Source organism: Genypterus blacodes, unplaced genomic scaffold, assembly GCF_046128005.1.
Source record: "Genypterus blacodes isolate CSIRO-AG114 ecotype Tasmania unplaced genomic scaffold, CSIRO-AGI_Gbla_v1 ptg000044l_1, whole genome shotgun sequence".
NCBI classification, from domain to species: domain Eukaryota; kingdom Metazoa; phylum Chordata; class Actinopteri; order Ophidiiformes; family Ophidiidae; genus Genypterus; species Genypterus blacodes.
The window spans coordinates 5,473,173-5,494,268 of NW_027466857.1; the positions used below are offsets into that span (position 1 = coordinate 5,473,173).

General features: G+C 45.2%; 1 protein-coding gene across 2 annotated transcripts in view; it reads right to left on the reverse strand.

Moving 5' to 3' along the window:
• The window catches only part of fgfrl1a (fibroblast growth factor receptor like 1a), a 59,367-nt gene that overhangs the window by 21,807 nt on the left and 16,464 nt on the right, over positions 1-21,096 (reverse strand). For both annotated transcript variants that reach the window (XM_076149008.1, XM_076149007.1), the window contains exon 3: positions 15,899-16,171. In XM_076149008.1, the coding sequence (XP_076005123.1) occupies positions 15,899-16,171 (273 nt within the window). The remainder of the gene's footprint in view (positions 1-15,898; positions 16,172-21,096) is intronic.

Here is a 21,096-nt window from a genome sequence, read left to right on the forward strand (position 1 = left end):
CGCACATGAGGGGGTTGTAAGATCACAGGAGTGGAAACAGTTTGTGTGTGCTCCGTGTGTGTGTGTGTGTCTCTACATATATGCTTCACATACAGTCTGTGGAGTGCTGCTGACGGTCCTGTGTGGCCCAGAGGGAATGTAGATAACGTAATGAGGCTTTAAAGGAGCATTTCACTCAAACACAATATCAATAACAGCTTTTAGTGATAATGGGGTTTTAAGTTTTTTGTGATTTTCTGTTATTGTGGATTTTTTTGCCTTTATTATCTTTATCATCTGATCTATCAACCCTCATAAACATATTTACACCCAAAGAACCTTTGCTTTTTTCTCTATTTATACATTTTCATCATATTACAGTTGATGCTCCAGAAGATCAAGTAAGCAATGAGCAACAAACCATTCTGTATTCAACACTACAAACTGATCCTATACCACAGTGAAGGACTCTGACATGGGACGGCAACACTCCACACAGACGACAACAGGAAGCACCGTGTCGCACTCATGTCGCTCTTAAGCCACCATTTTCACAGCTGGCACGACACGTTCAGCGAGGAAGCAGAGCGGCGCTTTGTCTGCTCCAAATCCAGACATATTAAGCGATGTGAGTAAACAAGTCTAGCCTCAAACCATACATATGCATTACGCTCCCCCCGAAATAGACGACGCCCCAGACTACAAAACGCGGCCGTCGCACCCGCGCGGGAGGACTGCGGCGCACTAGCAGGCACGAAACACTCCTTTCCTTAGGGGCGGAGGATGATACACTTTATTCATCTTCTCTTGGCCCTTGTGTATTATTATTAAACTGTTCCGTTGCCTGAAGAAGCAAAGTTGTTTGGTCAAAAACGCAAAAGAAGAAAATCTTTTTATATTCAAGCGGCCCCGGGCTGTAAACGAGTGATTTATAGGAGACAGCTACAGTTGTGCCAATAATTATGTGTGTGTGTGTGTGTGTGTGTGTGTGTGTGTGTGTGTGTTTGATTGTGTGTGCCTGTGTCGATTGAAGTGTATATGTGAATGTATCTGCCCCATGTCTCCTTGTGTTATTAAATGCTAATGTGCCCATTGCATGTGTCTGTAGTTGCGTGTGTGTCTTTGTTGATGAGGGAAAGTGTGTGTATCATCTCTATTATCTGCCTGCATTTATGCGTGTCTGTGTCTGTATGCAAGTGCACGCGCAATTATAGATGTGTCCTTTGTGCATATGTGTGTGTGTGTGTGTGTGTGTGTGTGTGTGTGTGTGTGTGTGTGTGTGTGTGTGTGTGTGTGTGTGTGTGTGTACATACAGTATTTGCGAGTGGATGTTCGTCCAGCTGCTGCTTGTGTAACTCTAGTAAACATCAAGGCAACGCGGCACTTTGCTGATTTAACGAATCTCTCACATCCATCGCCACGCGCCGCCTTTGAAACACACACCACCGGCAGCGGCTCGCCCACTTTGAACTCTCAATCATTCTCTCCCCTCGCCCACCCGGCTCTCCCCTGTATCACATCATACTCTGATACAACTTCTACTCATTAGTACTTTCGCACTTTTCTCCCCATTTGACCTCTTACTTATCCTGCTTCCCTAAAAAGCGTGTGAGGTGTGTGTGATCACAGCTGCCCCGGCTGGAGAGAAACGACATCTCAGCAACTCCTAATCCATTAATGCACATGGACTATTCATCCTTTAGCTCCTCATTCTTGACGGAGTAAGACATAAAACTTTGTCTGCCAAATCTCTCCGGTTTCCTCTCGAGCTCGACCTTAACCAATCAAGGGATCAACCAATCATCCGCCACATTAAGAGCTAAATAAAAAAGCTTTTGTCGGTACAAGGGAAGACCAAATATCAATTTCAATTTTGCACAATGTGTAAATCGCAGCAAATGTGAAACTAATGTAAACTAGAAGACACATCATTATTGCACAAATCTCCGCCAAGCCTGAGCAACACAATAAAAAGAATGTTATGGGTTCTTCCTCACACACACACACACACACACACACCCCACTCTTTCACCAACTTTCTCCAATAACATGGTCATAACTTATTGCGTAATCCTGCTCACTCATCAAACAAAGTGACACGCAAATGTGATTCACTTAAGAGGAGCGAGTGAAGCAGATGAGGCGAGGTTCGTTCGTTGTAAAGATTGACACACAATGTACGTCTGATAAACACATCAGCCCTGGCAACAAGAGTGATGTTATGGGTTCTGTAATGCTGCTGATAAATGTACCCTTTAAGTATTTGAGGATGAAACTTATAAAGGATTAAACAGAAATCACTTATGTAAATGTCAATCCGTACAATTACTACATCAAATTAAATCAAAGTAAATTTCACAATATGCTGTGGAACTCCTGCACGTACATGCATCACACACACACACACACACACACACACACACACACACACACACACACACACACACACACACACACACACACACACACACACACACACACACACACACACACACACACACACACACACACACACACACACACACACACACACACACACACACACACACAGAGCACTGGAAGTGTATTTAATTGACGCTTCTATAAATGATGCTGATGCAGTAAACCGTGGTAACGTAGGAGACAAAAACCCTCAGAATTATTGGTGGCTTCTGTTCGTCAGGGGTCTGCTTAGCGCTGCGTTAGTGCTGCTGCGATCCTGCAAAAGTGTCACTGAGGCCTTAAAACACTTCAAAGCACCCACCCTTGTATATGGGAGTGTGTGTGTGTGTGTGTCTATGCGTGTGCTTGTTTGATTTGCGCCAGACTCTGCAAATGCCGGCGTGTTCACTCGTGGATACAACGTGTGTGTGTGTGTGTGTGTGTGTTTATAGAGCCGTCGTGTACGTCTGTAAATGCGTGTGTGTGTGTATGTGTTGATAGTATGCGTTTGTCCTGCTCGACTTCAAAGATGTTGGCATGCTCTGCTGTGTGAGGCTACACGCTGACAGGCAGTCTTTGATGAACAACTATTTACAACAATGTAAAACTAACCCGCTCATCACGATGCGCCGCTGGGCGAGGTTTAAACATGACTCACTCAGGCGCTGGCTTTGTTCTGCACTCGTTTGTATAACTTGGAAAGATGCTCTGTATTAATAATGTGATTTCTGTTTATACCTCCACATTAGGTGCAGAATACAAACCCCCTGGAGCCAGTGTGGTGGGGATGTAATGCTCTGCCCAAAGACACTTCAGCAGCGTAGGTGCACGGGAACATGAGCAACCTTGGGACTAGTAGGTGTGTAAGTGTCCACACACAAACGCAAAAACAAGCAACACGCAAAGCTGCTGTCAAAAGGGGATTTTGTCCTCGGAGGAAATTTCATCTCTTTGCGAACTTTGTCTCTGAAGCAGATTTGCGGTGACGTGTTGCGATGTCGCAGTGCCGAAGCCGTCGCTGCAGTAAGTAATGGAGATAACCACATGAATCTCACGGGCAGATAGAGCCACAAAACAGTAGTAGTGTAAGTAGGAGGAGGCGACGGGGCCTGTTTGGTCTGACGGGGGGGGGGGGGCTCAACTCTGCGGCTTGTTCTCGTCATTTAACAGCGTGTCTGACAGCATCTTCACAAACACCGCTCTGCCTCGCTTTCTTTCCTACTTCTGTTTCCACTTGTTGTGACAGCTTTGGTCTTCTGGCCAAGCGGAGAACAGCCGAGGATGGCGGAGGACACTCGGCTCTTCACGGTGACTTAAACACTGACACTGAGCTGCATGAAGTGCCCCGATCTCCCTCCCCATCAAAGCGCGCTAAAATTTGGCGAAATTATCATCCTTTAATGACAGCGTGGCAAATGTCAGAACAGCTTGAAACGTCTGGAGTTGAAAGGAATTTTTTAATCTGGTGTGGACGATCCCAAAATGGCTCCCGAAGGACTGAACTCAAGGTCGGACATTCTTGACCAGACAAGCGTATTCATTAAAAACAAAGCCGAGGAGGAGGAGGAGTCACAAACAGATGAGCCCAGATGTTACAATGTGGTCATATAGCACACACACATGCCCACACAGACACACACAGACACGTACAATACAGTCAGAACAAAGGAATGCAGAAAGATTAGGGGTTATTGCCATTGTGTGTGTGTGTGTGTGTGTGTGAGTGTGTGCCCGTGTGTGTATCAGTTTTCAGCATGCTGTCACAATAATCAAACTTCAAGCTGATAGCACAGGCGCCGCAAAACCATCACTGTGTTTGCCTAAGAACCAGAGGGAAAACTGCGCACACACACACACACTCTCACACACACTGACAAACACACGCACCCTAAACATATTGTACATGCATTTATGTGAAATATTATGCTGTGGAATGTTGCAACATTAATGCAAGTAAGTACATGTACACACACACACCTGATGGCTCAGAACAAAGGCAGCCTGTTAACACACATTTCTTGTTTAGCGCTAATTTTGACTGTCTGCTCGTCTGCATCAAGTTACATATAATTTCACTGTGATACCTTAGAGGAGCCATTTGCTCTAAACACAACTCTGTCTGCTTTTCTCCTCTCCTCGTCTTTGTTCAAAGGTGAAGATACAATTTTATCAAACTTCCTGTATGATTGTGGCGCTGAGATTCCGCACGGTGGCAGCTTTAAAAAACAAGTTTAGTCTACCCGCCTTTCATATCCAGACCGCATCACGGAAAAACAGCAATGCAGAGGTAACAATGCTGTATGGAATATAGATAACGTGCAGGCTTTGGGATGCGTATCGATACAAAAATTGATGCTAAGCGGATGGAGATTGTCCGTGCCTGCTCTCTGAATGTGAACTCGGGGCCTGCTTATTGTCAGCCGGGGCCGGATTGTAAGAGCCAGATGTAACCGATGGAATCTGAAGAGCGACAAAAGGAGAGTGAAGGGGAATCGCGGCGTATAATTCAGGCTCGGCGTTGTCATTAAGACTTCAAAGCCAGCTGCGGAGGATACAGGCCCTTTCAGCGCTGACGCAAATGCATTCTGCGAACAAATGACATGGGAAAAAGAAAGAAGAGAGAGAGGAGGGGCGGGGGGGCGGGGGGGGAGGAGGAGGAGGAGGAGGAGGGATGCTGCATGTTGCATGTTGAAGAACCAGTCTTGGTGCTTTGATGATGGCGCAAGAGTGAGGCAGCGAGAGCAGACAAAAGTTTCTAAAACTTCAAACGAAAACCTTTCTGTAGCGCAGGACTGCTCTCTCTTTCTTCCTCTGTCTCTCTTTTCTCCTTGATTCTTTCACTCGCTCCTCTCTTCAAACATGTCTTTGCTAATTGCCAGGCCCCTGTTCTGCCCTCCGTGCGCTCTCCACTCCTCTCGGGTCCTTTCAGCAGGTGGGTGGGGGGCGGGGGGGATGGGGTCGGTCCAGTGGGAAAGGCCTAATAACCGGCTCAGGGTGGAACAATGGAGCCTGCGGGGCCGGCGACAAAAACCTCGGCCCTAATGAGAAAAGACTCCTTCACCGAACAAGCAGGTCGGTCAATAGACAGGGGCTATTATGGACTTACAGGGTTGGGAGTGTGAGTGTGTGAGTGTGTGTGTGTGTGTGTGTGTGTGTGTGTGTGTGTGTGTGTGTGTGTGGTGGTATGTGTGTGTCTGGTGTGTGCGTAGGCGTCACTCCATGTATGTGGAAGAAATACAAAGATAGACCAGAAATTGGGGGGGAAGACAAAGAAAACGGCAGGAGAAAAAGTGTGTTTTTGTGCGCCTGTGTGTGCGCGTGTGTGCGCGTGCGTGCGTGCGTGCGTGCGTGTGTTCGTCCCTCATGCTGGTAACAATAGTGAACAGGACTAATCCTCTAGACCGTATAATGGCCACTAAGCTGTCTATTCAGGAGTAGATGGCTCCCCTACTAACTGCTCTGATCGGACACGAACACCTGATCGCCCTTTCACACCCCTTTGCTTCTCTCCTTTCTTGTTTAATTCTATTTTGTTTTTCAATTTCTCTTTTTCAATTTTTTTATCTTCCCCTCGCCTCCTTATTCTCGACTGTGTTCCATCTTATGTTGATGTGTCAGGTGTTTGATGAAGTTTCTGATTGCTTCCCTCCATCTGTCCTGCTCCCTCCCTGTCCCTCCTCTGTCATTATGCCTTTTCTTCTCTTTCCTTGCCTCCTCTTCTCTTTCCTTCCTCCCCCACCTTTCCTCCGACTCCCAATCTTGGGAGTGTGTGCGTGTGCGCGCCGTGTGTGCGTGTTGGTGAAGTTTTGTAGAGGTTCACCCCTCTGTCGTGAGAATACAGAGCCGCTGATGCACCCTAAGACTCGGAGCGAGACGGTGGAGGACCGTGAAGTACCTTGTTCCCCTTTCAGTTGTGGGTGGGGTGGGGTGGGGCTGTGCGGGTGCGCGACGCATCTCCCATGAGCGCCCACTCCAAGTGCGGCGAGTGTCTCCTTGAAGGGATTTGTCGCTGCCTCAGATGCCTTTCTGTGAGTTCGGTCCCTGAGCTACTCACATTGGATTAATGGATTGTTGGTTCGAAGTAAAAACTGATGTCAACAACTTCTGTTGTCTGTCAACAAGAGAATTCGACCCCGATTAAGTCGATTCACATGGGACGAATGTTATAAGACAACTTCTGTGTTTCCTAAAAACCAAACCCCGATGTCCCTGAGTAATATTTGAAAAACATATGGAGGCTTGAATATGAGACCATTGTATTTAGTCTCATCACATCAAAATAATTCTGCTTTGGCTTCATTACAAAGCTGACCTTGATTAGTTTCCCCCATTTGATGCAGTGTGACTATAGTCCACCTACTATTTGTGCCACTTGTGCATCTGGTGTCTGACGCACAGACTAGATGAATAAATAATCAAGTGCCTGGTTCAGTCAGTATATTGACTCCTCCCTCCTTCCCTTTCTCGCTGATTTTTCCAACTCATACCTCTACACCACTACATCTCTCCACTACAGCTAAGGACAAATACAGTGTGATAGAGTGTTTTCACATTTATACAAGTAATGTACCGGGATACTATTTCAGTCACTGTTGAACATGAAACATCTTCAAACGCTCTCAGTCACAGTCTTACTCATTAGAGCATGTGAGAGAGTGGCTCAACTCGCTCACATGCCCCATTACACATTAAGCTAATATTCAGGATATGAGCACCAGTGCAGATATTTAGTTTTAAACTGCTATACCGCTTTGTTTGCACAGCGCTTTGTGTTTAAGGACGTTATTGGAGTGCAGTACCAGTCGGAAGTGAGTATTAAAACAACATTTCCTTCATAAAAGGCACAGTGTGTGAAACAGTACACTGTGGAGGCTACGCATTTCATCAACTGAACAAATCAATGTGCTTTTCTAATGAATTCCCTCTGCAGTTAGTGTAACACTGCAGCAGCGGCAGTGCAGCCAGCGTGTAAAGGAAGACGATGCAATCCTGCCAACATCTGTAGTTAATACTGAAAATATACTTATTATATTTTATTCTAAATGGATGCGTGCTAAGCCAAAACACACACAGAAAAACTAAGGTTACACCTCGCATTAGCTATGGAAGAGTTGCCGTGGAAACCCAGAGTGAAAACACGTCTCACTTGGACTTTTTGAACAGCTGTCGGAGGAAATTAAAGGAAGATTCCACCCTAAAACTGAATTTGCAAAGAATACAGGGAGTAAAGAGAATGATGAGCAGCGTGAAGTTGGGAGTGAGAAGAATGTGGAGAAGAGTTGACGGGACCCCTCATGTCTACTTTGGACTGATCAACCGCATGAAGTGAAGAGTTCCCGAAAATCCTACATGGCATAACTGTGGAACGAGAGTGAGAAGAGAGGCGGGCGGTATGAGTAACGGGATCGGATTCATCCTGTCAAAAGTGAAATTTCAAGCTCCAGTGGGGACAAATCCAATTAAACTCTTGAAAGTCGATGTAAATATGTGAGTCACTTCTATTTTGGGGTGGATTTCTCCTTCGCCTAATGAGTCACGGCCTCGTGGAAATGGCCCGCTGACTGACAGATGGCATCTACAATGGAGAATTATCGTCAAAACTAGCCCAGAGTATTTAAGACCCATTAGGGGTCTATGAGAGCTTGACTTGGCGTACAATCACTGGACGTATCCCCATACTCACTTACTCACTCATGCACGGACGCACGGGCGCGCACACACACGCATGCATGGATGTAAATGGAGCATGAAGGCAAACAGGAGGGCAGAGAATGAGGAGCTGAAAGACACTGAGCTCAGGAGAAAGACGTCTCCTATCGACTGGCTGAACAAGAAGAATATAGCCAAAGGACAGGGGAATGGGGGGGGAGGAGGGGGGAGTGGAGGTGAAGTTGAGTTTTTGAGAGGAAGGAGAGAGGGGAAGAATGGAGTCTGGGCTTAGAAAAGGGGAGTGAGAACCTCAGAGAGAAAGAGAGCGAGGGAGAGACCTTCATCCCGACGGTGTTTTGAATTTCAGCTGAACACCTCGACTTGTTGGGGCAGGGATTTCCACCACTTCTCTTATTATTATTATTATTATTTTTTTGATCCCGGCACTCATCTTCAGACTAAAGCCAGGAACAAACGGGAGCTTTATTGTTTTTCTTCTTCTGCTCTCTGTTTCCGTCCTGTCCATCTCTGTCTGTCTCGTTGCCGGTGGTGCAACGAGGCAGAACGAGAGGATGTGGGACAGACAGCCGTGAAATGGGGGCCGGGGCCCCTGAGGAGTGTGTGAGTGTGTGTGTGTGTGGAAGAGTCTATCTCTGCGTGTGCATCTGTATGTTGTTGTCCGCATCTGTGTGTGATGTGTGGAAACTGACATATACAGTATTCCTCTCTGGACTTAATATGCCTACAAATGTGTGTTTGTCCCTCCTCGGATGACAACAATGACGACAACCAGACGGCAAAACAGCTTTTGAAACACGACCCTACAACTCTCCCACCCTCATAACACAAACACACATACACACACACCCTGACCAGCATGTTTACATCTCTGTTCTCTTTAGTGCCACCCTGATTTCCGGAGGCGCAGCTTTGTCTACCTCGCTGTAAGGGCATGTTTTTTTACTCCGCAAGACCAAAGTGAACCAAACACATCTGCAGACCCACACAGAATGAAAGGACGGAGCAATCACTTCCACTCGCACTCTCCTACATTTGATTTAAGGGACAATGCTGTTATTATGGCCTTCAAAAGGGAGATTTGCACGGTTTTGTTATTTGTCATCACCTTTCTCATGTGATATTGGACGTCTTTACCTGCATTCAACACTGAAATGTATTTATTTCTCCATCATAATCGAAACAACAATCTTTACCCTGAAAATGTATTAACTTTTGGGTAATGAAGGTCATAAAAGTCCTTTGAGAGCCTCATATCAGAGCTGGCCAATCAGAACAGAACTCTTCTGGAGGGGGCGTTAAAGACACAGTTTTTTTCATTCAGTGTGCACAGTGGTGCCTTAGCAGGAAGAGTAGAAGTGGTTCAACATGCTTTTTTGTATTCTTTATTTGCTTATTAATAAAGTATAATGTAGCAATTGTTTCAAAATAAACCCCGAAACAAAAACACATCATTCCAAATCATAATACACAATCTGTCTAACATTGCTCAGTTGTTCCAACAGGCCAGAGGCGGGACGTCAGACTCTTTGTAGACGTAGTTGCACAGAAACAGAGCAGATCGGCAGAAATGTCACCGCTTTGTTCCTACAAGAATAAATAACAATAATGTGAAGTTTCCTATGAAAAACCTTCCAAGTTTCCAAATTGTTGACAGATGTAAACCGGAGGCAACGCGCAGTAACATTTATGTCATTCTTTACACAGAGCCCTCCTCCTAGTGGGAGCTACATACAGAAGCCTTTGTAAATGTAAAAATACAACTGTCAGGGCTGGAACTCACAACTTTAAGAACTTTGTAGAACTTCAAACTTGCGTTTACTTTTTTCAATCCGACATTAGCAAAGGAGTGAGGGAGGAAACATGGGTAGAGAAAACTGATGAGATTTGATCCTGGGCAAGTAAAGGGAATACTGTGGTTGGGAAGGAGGGAGACTCGACTATTTCTGGGCACCATTTTAAAACAATATCTTTTTATTTTTGTTCTGTAAATCATGTTGAGACCCCCCAAAACTCCCCAGTGAGGCCTCAAACCCTCAGCTGAGCCCTGATGGTCGTGAACTGAGCGTTTCCTCCAAGCCAGTGAGCTGCAACGCTGCCTTCTCTGCATGCATTTTTCTGCCATTAGAGCCAAAACACTATGTGTAACCTGAGCACAGGAATCTGCCTGTAGAAATACAACACACACACACACACACACACACACACACACACACACACACACACACACACACACACACACACACACACACACACACACACACACACACACACACACACACACACACACACACACACACACACACACACACACACACACACACACACACACACACACACACACACACACACACCACTGCAAGACAGGCACAGCTGGGCTGGTGTGTTTGCATGTAAGGAGGCGCATGAGAATGTGTGTGCGAGTGCATGGGGCACACTTGTTATTTGATAGTGTTAAGTGACTCCACAATCACACACACACACAAGTTATGACTCATACTAATTAGGCTGCAAACCTTGGCCACCTCTACATCCTCTCCCTTCCACACAGACGAGGCACCAAATATCTCAATTAAAAAACGCTGACATTCGAGAAGCAGACAGACGCGCACACGCACACACACACATACATACATGTGCACACACAGGATTGGGAGGAATGAGGAACAGAGGGACAGAGAGATATTGGTCTGCAACATAATCTGTTGTCTTAGTTTCAGGCTGAACGACAGCTGCAGTCGCTCTCACACACACATCACAGTTTAATGCAGAAAGAATAAGCATGGATGGAGCTTGTGTGTGTGTGTGTGTGTGTGTGTGTGTGTGTGTGTGTGTGTGTGTGTGTGTGTGTGTGTGTGTGTGTGTGTGTGTGTGTGTGTGTGTGTGTGTGTGTGTGCACTTGTGGCACACAGAAATCTACTGTAGGTGTGAGTTGTAAAACAAGGATACATAAAAATAACAATTTAAACACGCTTCCACTGTGACTTATGATGTCAGAATTACTGTAAGTGATAAGTTACTGATTCATTATTGAGTTTAACTCTTAGTGGACTAATAGTCTTATTTGTACTCCCTTGACTCCTGTTTTACATTACTTTACATTTGCCATGTTTCATCTCCATCCCGCATCTGTCTTACTTCAACATTCATCACACATCTCAACACTTCAATGAGTCTGACGAACATAAATCATGTAAAGGCGCGTTTATTGAAACATACAGTAAGTCTAGACTTGATATCTTTTTCTGCTTCTTTTTCCTGTCTGTTCAGCAATTATGACCAGATGTCAGCTGTTATGGCTGAGCTCCTAAATCACCACAAATCATCACACCAGTCATTTATACATGGGTGTGCGTGTACACACACACAGGGAAAATACTGCATGTGCACGTTCACGACAAATGCACATCCGGAAATAAGCATGCTTAGAGTGTGTGCACGCACCAATACACACACATTGACGCTCGCACAACCATGAACACACACACACACACAAGCGTGCGCGCAATTCCAAACCGCTTCCTTCCTTCCTTCTTTATGCATGACCTCCAGACACGCTCCCATTGTCATCACATCTGTTTTAACTCTAAATGTTCTGTCATTCACTTTTTCGGAGGAGGGAAACAATTCCACAAAGTGAAACAAGCAAATAAGAAAAAGAGAGGACCGAGAGGAGAATAAGTGAGCGAGGAGGAGAGAATGAGGGACGTAAGTGAGTGAGACGTGAGAGAACGAGGAGGAGGAGGAGGAGGAAGGAGAGTGGGAGTAAGACACGAAAGCTCGCCTGGCGTTCAGCTCTTGAAGGACGTTGAGGTTTATAGAGCAGAAATAATATGTTTCTCAGTTTTCACTATACTGGTGGTCCCATAAATCTACACACCGACGCATACACACACACACACACACACACACACATACACATTACGTAAACACAAACCAGTGGATAAACAAGCATCCATGCATGCAGCAATTACACCTACCTATAAACTATGAAAGAGCACACACACTCCAACAAATCTTTTAATTTGCCCCGCCAACAAAAGACTGCCTTCACAAAACGCCTCTCGCTCACTTTGACGACTGGGCAGCGGTACAGTGGATGCTTTAGGGCAATCAAAGGCTATTATGCCGGGAAAAAGGGAAACTGTGAAAATATTGATACAAATTAAAAATGTGGTCGGGGAAAAACGAGCCGGCTGACTGAGGAAGGAGGAATGAGGGGAGATTGAGTGCTAATAGGAAAAAGGTGTTAAAAGATACTTTGGTTAGAAATGGAGAAGGAAGGACAATAAGACACAGGTGTGGGCTCATTACTGTGAAATGAAGCGGTCATAGGATAATTACCTCGGGACCACACAGGAGAGGAGATGAAAGCAAACAGGAACAGAGGGAGGCTGAGTGAGGAGCGACTGGAGAAGCACAACGCCAGCGCGCAGGTAATGAAAAAACGCAGCATCTTCATTTTGCGTGAGCTGATGATCGTTCTGAACCGAGGACCTGAGGAGACAACTGCGCCCAGGTGTTCGTCCATTCACCCCGTGTTCTGGACATCATTGCGCATGCAGATTGCTCCAGCTATGAAAACACAAGAGAGCGATGCTTGTCTGACACCAGCGGCACAGCTTTCCGCGCTAAGTGGCTCTCCAAGGAGATTCTGCTGCGTGATTTCTGGCTTGGATTGCAAAGAGGGGTCATCTTTGAAGGTTTACCCGGTGAAGTGCAAAGAACAATTTATGTGATTTCCATATGAAATGGTGGAGCCCCCTGTGCTTGTGTGGGAACTTTACTTTTTTACAACTCGTTACCTTTTGACAATTTTCCAGATGACAATTTGCATGGTATAAGTAGCGGTATAGGTTTTACTCAAGTGCATCACGTAGAAATCTGTGCTCTTATGTGTAATGGCCATCATTGCTTCAGACTATCTGTTCTTATTGTGCTTTGTAATTGCTATTCAAAAATGTTTGCTAAAGAGCTACAATGATTGTATCTGGTTATTCACTTAAGGATCATTCGTAGAGAGCGATTTGTAGTGAAATAAGGGTCAGGGTTCATCCTGGCCTCCATGGCTTTGTTGTGGCAGTCCCCTGCATGTTTGACTGTAAAGACATGCAATACAAGCGAACGTTCCTCTTCTGGCCAGCAGTCATTTTCCCCCGTGTCGTCATCATCATCATCGTCATCTTTTGGCTGCTCGGAGGGCAAAGCTTTCCAACTCCTCTGCCAGCTGCCAGTTGAAGGTGCCACCTTTGTTTTGAGTCTTCTTCTTGCACACGGGTTTACTCTGGTTTGTCAGGCACCTGGGTCTGGAAGATGACATCCACCAGGTATACTGTAGGTCCTTGCGTGGCTCATCAGAGCTATTGTATTTCTGCTAAATACATCCACTTATGTTGAATCTGAAATGAGCAATCAGACTGGGCCTGTAGTTATAAGTAGAACTTTCCATGACATCATCACATTGCCATCAGTTCTTGAGAAGTGTTGTCATTGATGTCATGTGACATCACAATCCAAAGCAACAGCTCAAAACACTATCGCAACCACACCATGCACCATAGCAACTGTCCAGAATACCATAGCAACCACCCAAGCCAGTGCCCAAAGCACCTAGCAACCGCCCTAACAACCACTCATCAGCATTAAGCAATAACGGCACATATGACCACTGGTAAGTAGTGCAGTGCAGTAGTGCCAGCAACATCTTAAGTTCAGGGATTTCAGAGATTTAAAGTGAAGGGGCGTCTGGACGGAAATTTCCAACCCGCATTTTACACCAAAATGTCTTATTTTCCATTTTGGATGAATCTGGCTGTATTTTTTGTAAATGCAGGCTACATGAGCCCACCGCCTGACCATATCCCTTAACCTGATAATGTATCAACTTGAAGGAAAAGTGAAGAAATGCCCTTTGTGATGCTCAAAGTGCCACCATGAATGTGTAGATCAATCGTAAGATAATCGCACCTGGAGAAATCTATGAGCCAAACAATAGTTCTTATTTTACATCTCTACACGATCACAAACACATCGCAGAAGCTAATGGTGATGATGAAGGATTGGTGTTCGTTAGTGAAGGATCTCACTATATTGAACATCTTAACAATGACACTGTCTACCTTTCTTATCCAATGTTGGTTTGAATGTGTGTGAGAGAGGGACAGTGAATGGGGAGAGTAAGGGGGAGGGAGGGAGGGAGGGAGCAGCTGTCTGCCTGGATGACCTCAGAGGCAGCTGTTGCCCCCCCCCCCCCACTTTTGCTCTCTGTATGCCAACCTGCCTTTGAAGTTCAGGTCGAGACCGATATACATTTGGTTCACATACCGATACTAATAACTGTAGAGTAAAACTACAAGCCTCACAACTGCCAATATGTCAGTTAAATCAAATTGCAACAAACATTTTTATTGTAATTCCTCTTACTTTAACTGCATCTCAATCCTGCTCCCTCAGCACCAAAACACTGCACATGTTCCATCTCTCCTCCCTCTGCCCACCCCTGACTCGGATCGATTGATTGATACAAGTTTCCTCCTATATTTTGGTTGGATAACACACCTGACTTAGCTGATCAGATGTGGGAGGAGCAGGTAGAGACGGAGAATATGCGGCGCAGTTGTAGTTGGGAAGCAGGCTTGAGAACCGCTGCTTTATGACATGACTGTTAAATCAGTTCCGTGAATGCTTGAAAGGGCTTAAGTTCTTTAATCAACCAAACCCTTCTTTGCCAGCAGAATTCAATGATTAGCTCCTCCTCCTTGCACTGATCATTCAAATGGGCCGTTGTGTTGTTTTTGCGTGGATGGGAAACCTGCAGCCTCTCTGCCCTCCACAGCACATGGTTGGCATGTGCTTGAAGATTTTTTATGTTGGCTCAAAACGTAAAAAAAACAACTTTCGAGGTGCAAATGAATTTTAATTAAAATCTAAGCTCGCCTCAAAGTAAACATTTCAAGTGCTTTTGAAATTGCAGCACATATTGGCTCGGAATATCGGTATTCCAGCGTTTGACTGATGCCTTTGAAGCACCGACGCTGGGCAGAGGGAGACAGTTTAGTCAGACTCTCTGGAACGCTGTACGGCCTTAATCTCACTATTGGCATCCACTCCACTGACTGAAACCTGACACACACACACACACACACACACACACACAAGCATGCAAACAGAAATACATACAAAGTGGCGCATTCACAAACACATGCAATAACGCGCACACGCACAGACTCACACACACTTGTGCACTGACACAATGTCATCTCCTCTGGTATTTTGTTTACATGGATGAGAGTTAAGTGAGGCGGCTTAAAATGAGAGAGAGAGACACACACACCTGAATTTGAGAGCAGTTAGGTTGTCTGGGTACACTAGAATGCCCTGAAACCACTGCAGATAGAATGTATGCTACAGTGACAGGAGAACACATAACCATACAATACATACACACAAACACACACACACACACACACACTCAGACACGCAGACATTCCATAGTACCCTAACATAATACCCTACACAAATAGAACTAGAGCAAAAACGCAGGCATCACCTTCAACAAATGTTCCATTCATAATCATACTGGTGTAACAATAGTTGCAAGTGTGGAGATACGCACATGCACAAACATGTGCACGCGTACACAGACATGGAGGAATGCAGAGCTTCATTGTCTGAAGAGTTATATGACTGAGACTCAAGACAGCCGAGCCAATAGACGAAAGGAAGGAAAAATTCAACTTAAGCATATTTTGTTCAGTGGTCCATGTCATTGTTGACTGTCAGTACAAAATTGTTTTGTATTTTGTTAATGTTTATCATTTAAAACACTTACCTATGACAATGAGCGTGTAGTTGATGTTCACGCTGCCGAAGCCGTTGGTAGCTTTGCAGATGTAGGTCCCGGCGTCTTCCGTCTCCACCTCTTTAATACGCAGTGCGTGCTGCAACACTCTGAAGCGTGTCCAGCCGCTGTGGATGTTGCGTCCATCTTTGGTCCACATGATGAGGGGCGGGGGGTCTCCCTCCACGGGACAGGGCAGCTTCATGGTACGGCCCAGGCGAATGCTCTGACGGTGGGCCACCCGCTCTGAGACCCTGGGTGGACCTTTGAGGGTAGAAAGAAGAGGGACTAGGTAAGACTACTGAAACAATCCTGCAGCACTTTAATGGAAACACACATACGTTTTTCCATACGGACATTGTATTGACACACAGTAACAGGGCAGGAAATCAAATTCTGCCCCCTCTACGGCACTGACTGTATGTGTTAATACTTCATGTGTCATTACAAATCTCACACATCCAGCAAAACAAGACAAAATCTCATCTTTCAAATTTTACAACATTTTATAGCGTATGACTTTTCACTTAATATTGGTATCAAGAACACTGGTGATGTCACTGGAACCGTTCTGAATGATATATAGGTCTAATCCCTAATTGGATCTAAAATGCATGTGCTGTTCCTTTTCCCCGGAAAAAAAGATCCCCTAGCAGACAGGCAGGGCAGAATATTCCAATATGCGCCGTTGATCTCTGGGAAGTGCCGTACAAAAACAGATCTTTGTCCTAACAGGTCAGCCTGACCCCTGTTGGCCTTCCTGCTTCCTGTGATACCTTCCTAAGAAGGATCTCATCATTCCACAAACCACAGTGTTGTTATTCAGACACAAGGCTCCATTTCAGGTATAATCTATTCAGGATGAGACAGTTTCATTGGAGCCAGACTGATATTGGATGTTTTAGGCCGATACATTTATTCATATTTGAGAGTAAAGAAAATAGATAATGATCAGATCAGATAAACGCATAATGATATATTGGTCCATATTCATTTTTCATGTATAACCAAGGTTTATTTTGCGCAAGTATACTTCAAATGTGATTAAAGAAGCTATTAAATATACATTTTTACATTTTAACAATGAGAAATTATGTTTAAAGAAGTCTTTGTTCTGAAACACTTTGTTCTGACCTCTCACTTTCACCACTTCTATCATCGAATCATTAATAGGATGACAAAGTCTTGGCTTAAACATTAAGACTTAAACATACACAACTATATCATCCACAGGGGCTCAAACACAAAGGCTAACAATGGGTTTAATATCAACCCAGGAGTCGGGTGTGTGAGAGCGTAAAATCAGGCGTGACCTTGACCGCTCAGTAGCCACTCTACTGTGAAACTGCACGTTAGGGAAAACAGAGTGGGTGGAAAACAGCTTGATTGAACTAGGAAGGTGGGAGGAAGTTAGAATGATGGCGAGAGACATAATCGGGATGAGAGGAGGAGGTACGGGGAGGAATGGAAGAAATGAAGGGAAAGAGGGAGGATGGAATTTTAGGGAGTGAGTCTGCGAGAGAAGGAATGAAATACGGTCGGACAGGAGAGAGGTACAAAGAAAGACAAACAGGGACGTAGAGGTGGACGGGCGGAGGAGCGGCTCTGTGCGTGCTCAACATCTGGGCTTGGGTTAAGACAATAAGCCCCTCAAATAGTACTAAAACACTTAAGAATGTAGAGTACACACTCCTGACAGGCCACGAAAGGGCAATAATGCCAAAATCCGTCAGATAGCAAACCCTGGAACCACTTTGGGGTCACGTCCTGCAGCTTGAGAAACATTTTCAAAAGGAAGGACAAAAGGTGGTTCGCATTAACAATGTAGCTGATACCGGCTTATCTTACTCAATTACATACAGCCTGATAAAGACTAGAAACGAGTGTAAACGCGGCCTTAAATGTAAATATTTGAGTGCGAGTTTAATTTATTGGCCCTTTTGTCTGAGATTTGCTTATCAGGGAGAAATACCACAGCCTGACCTCTAATTTGCCCTTGATAGAAGGGTAACAGAGTGGTGACAGAGGAGAAACACACACTTATTCTTATAACACATGAATGATTGTGTGTGAATGTTAGTAGTGACGTTAGAGAAAGAGCGAATAGCCAAAGTCCACGTAGAATCTTAAACGACAGGAAACGCTATTTGCCATATGTTCCGCTGTGAGGAGAGGAGGTGAGGAAGAGGAGAGGAGTTACAGTCAGAGCTGCCGCATGGGTATCTGCTGTCACAGCGACGGGCTGCTGTTTGTACAGCGGTGCAGGACGTGGACGGAGTGATGGATGGATGGCAGTGGAACGTGTGAAGAGAGACATTAGTCACAGGGACATTTTCTCCTCCTCTCTCCTCCCTCCATCCATATTCCAGCACGTGTGTGTGTGTTTCGGCTGCATGGCTTTCTCATCAGCTCCCTTTCCTCTCACTCTTATTTGTCACTGCCCTTTCCTCTACTTAATCCTTTTCTATATATACACTGTATAGCTCTCTCTCTCTCTGTTTTTATTCCTCTTCCACCCTTGCGCTCTTTTCCCCACTCATTTCATCATTCCAAGAGCTGTGTCATGACTTAGCCCTCGTCTTCTCTTTCTTCCATTTATTCCCTTAATGTCCCTCTATTTCATGATTTATTCCTCTCTACCTCTCCTCCTCCTCCCTTTCACAGATTGGAATCTCATTCTCCTAACCTCTCGCTACTCCCCTGCTACCTCTCTTTTCCCTCGCCCCTCTTCTGTCTTCTCCTCTCCGTCGCTCTTCCTCGCCTCGTTTCTCCTTCGCTCTCATGCTCCCTCTCTTCGCTCTTTCTTTCATCACACTCATTCACACCATCCTCTCCGTTCACTGCAGTATCTCTTCTTCTATTGTGAATGATTTACTGGGGCTATTGCCTTTGGTTAGAGACACGGCCTCACTCCGTATCAGCACACACACACACACACACACACTTCCCCCAGAGGATCACAGCAGTTGGACCTCTAACTGAACCCCTCAGCTTTCCACAGTTAACCTCTCCTACACTCACCCTCCTCCTCTTCCTCCTCTCCTCCCTCTATCCCTGATGAGGGAACACAGAGCTGCGGCCTCCACCCCTCCCTCTTTTCCTTCACCTCCTCCTCTTCGTCCTCCTCCTCCTCCTCCCTCTCCACGCTCCATGACCAAAGTTTAAGTATTTGTAAATCTGTCTCTGGAGAGGTGAAACTGAAGTGAGCAAATATCTTCTTTGTCAGGAATGGGTCTAAGTGTGTGTGTGTGTGTGTGTGTGTGTGTACGTGTGTGTGACATGCGGTTTATTTTGAATGATTGTTAGTTTATATAAGAAAAGTGCTCTACTTCTAGCAGGCGATTTTCACAGATTATGTGCTTGTTTCTCTGTTTTTCTGTGTCTGCCCGTGTTTGTATGGTAATGCAATGTGTGTGTTTGTGTGTGTTTGTATGTGTGTGTGTGTGTGTGAGGGAAAAGAGAGGAAAATTGCAAGCTTTTCAAACTCTGTCTGTTTAGTCCATTTGGGGCAGATGGTGTTCCCTGGCCTGCAATTGGCTCAACACATTCTAAAGCACCTTGAACATAGTTTGCCTGCCTCTAAACACACACACACACACGCGCACACACACACACACACACACACACACACACAGCGTGCCTGTCTTTATCTTTCCCCTTATACGGCAGGCAGCAGCGAGTGTCTATAGAGGCTAAACGTGGACGTCTGGTAATCTACAGCCTAATGACAGGAAAACACAGCCCACGTCAGACACACACACACTACTCCCACAGAGGCAGAGCCTTCCAAGTCAACGCCGTATATCCTCCGCATGGACGGTAGCTGAAAGAGAGAGAGAGTAACCAGCCAACTAAAACAAAGCAGACATTCTGCTGTGTACAACTGAACTCCCCAAACAACCCCAAATCAGGAACTGGGAATGAAAAATGTCTCTCTCCTTTTGACCCCGACGACGAGAAGAGCCTCTGCAGTGAACTGCTGGGTGGAACGGGAAATCATTCTTAGTACATAAAAGGCTCAATTTGAAGTGTACAGTTTAATTTTCCTTCAAATTCAGCAGTGTACGTGCGCATGGGAGGCGAACACACACACAGTTCTGCATGCAGGCTGCAACATCTGGATGTATGCATAAGCAAGCGCGTTACACACATCACACACTTGGAATGAAAACGATATCAAAAGGATCCCTTCAGGCTGTGTTCACATCTTTTGGCTCAGCTGTCTGAAATGTTTATGACCGTCAACTCAATAGGAAGTTGACTTCAGTGTGTGTTTTGCCATAGCAACCTTTAACAAATCGTAATTACCACACATTATAAAATGAATGACTGATTTACATTATGTTTACACTAGTTTGCTGGCAAACATGGTGGGGGTGTTGCAGCTTAGGGCACATGGCAAGGGGATACAACAAGATTAAACATTGTCAGTGTTTCCTTTGTGTTCCTGGGGGCCCGATACACTGATTGCCCAAGTTGCATTGCCCCTGTGATGTATGAAAAAGATTTGAATGTGGCATTCAGTTGTTCTTTGCCTGTACAAATTCATGTTTCAGATACATTTGTCTCGTCTTGAGTCGATTGTTCCATTTAGCTTTTCTAACTCTTCTTTTCAGTGCAGCCCGGTGCAGACAGGTCAGTACAGTCACAAGGAGGTGTTTGGAGTTCCTGCGGATGGCCGCTGACGTGAGGAGCAGTAGAGATTTACGTCACGTCTACCCTAGCGGCTCCGTCGGCACGGAAAGTATAATCTGGTTTTTACGTGCTGCAGCCAACTAATAATACTTCTCAGGGTATTATATGTTCATACACTAACATTAGCAGACGTCACAGAGCAGATTGAAGCATTTCTTGCCAGCAGAGACCGAAGTAAAGTGCCGATTATTCAGATCAAACTAGCCTTCCAAGAAATTAAAGGAAAGAATAATGAGACTAAAATACTGTACCTACTGTACATACGGGGTAATTCTGTTGTCCTATGTCTTCTGCCAATATGCGTCAGCTGGGACTCCCCTTTAAGTTTCATTTTAGTCTTTTAATGCTCTTAAAGTTCCACTGGTCTTACTGTCAGATTGGTCTGCAGAGTCCAACACGAAGTTGTTGTTGGCATGGAAGTGAGACTGAAGCAAGAGGGGAGAGCTGAGGAATGCTTTTGATGGAGAAAACTCAACAGCGGGACACAGAATTGA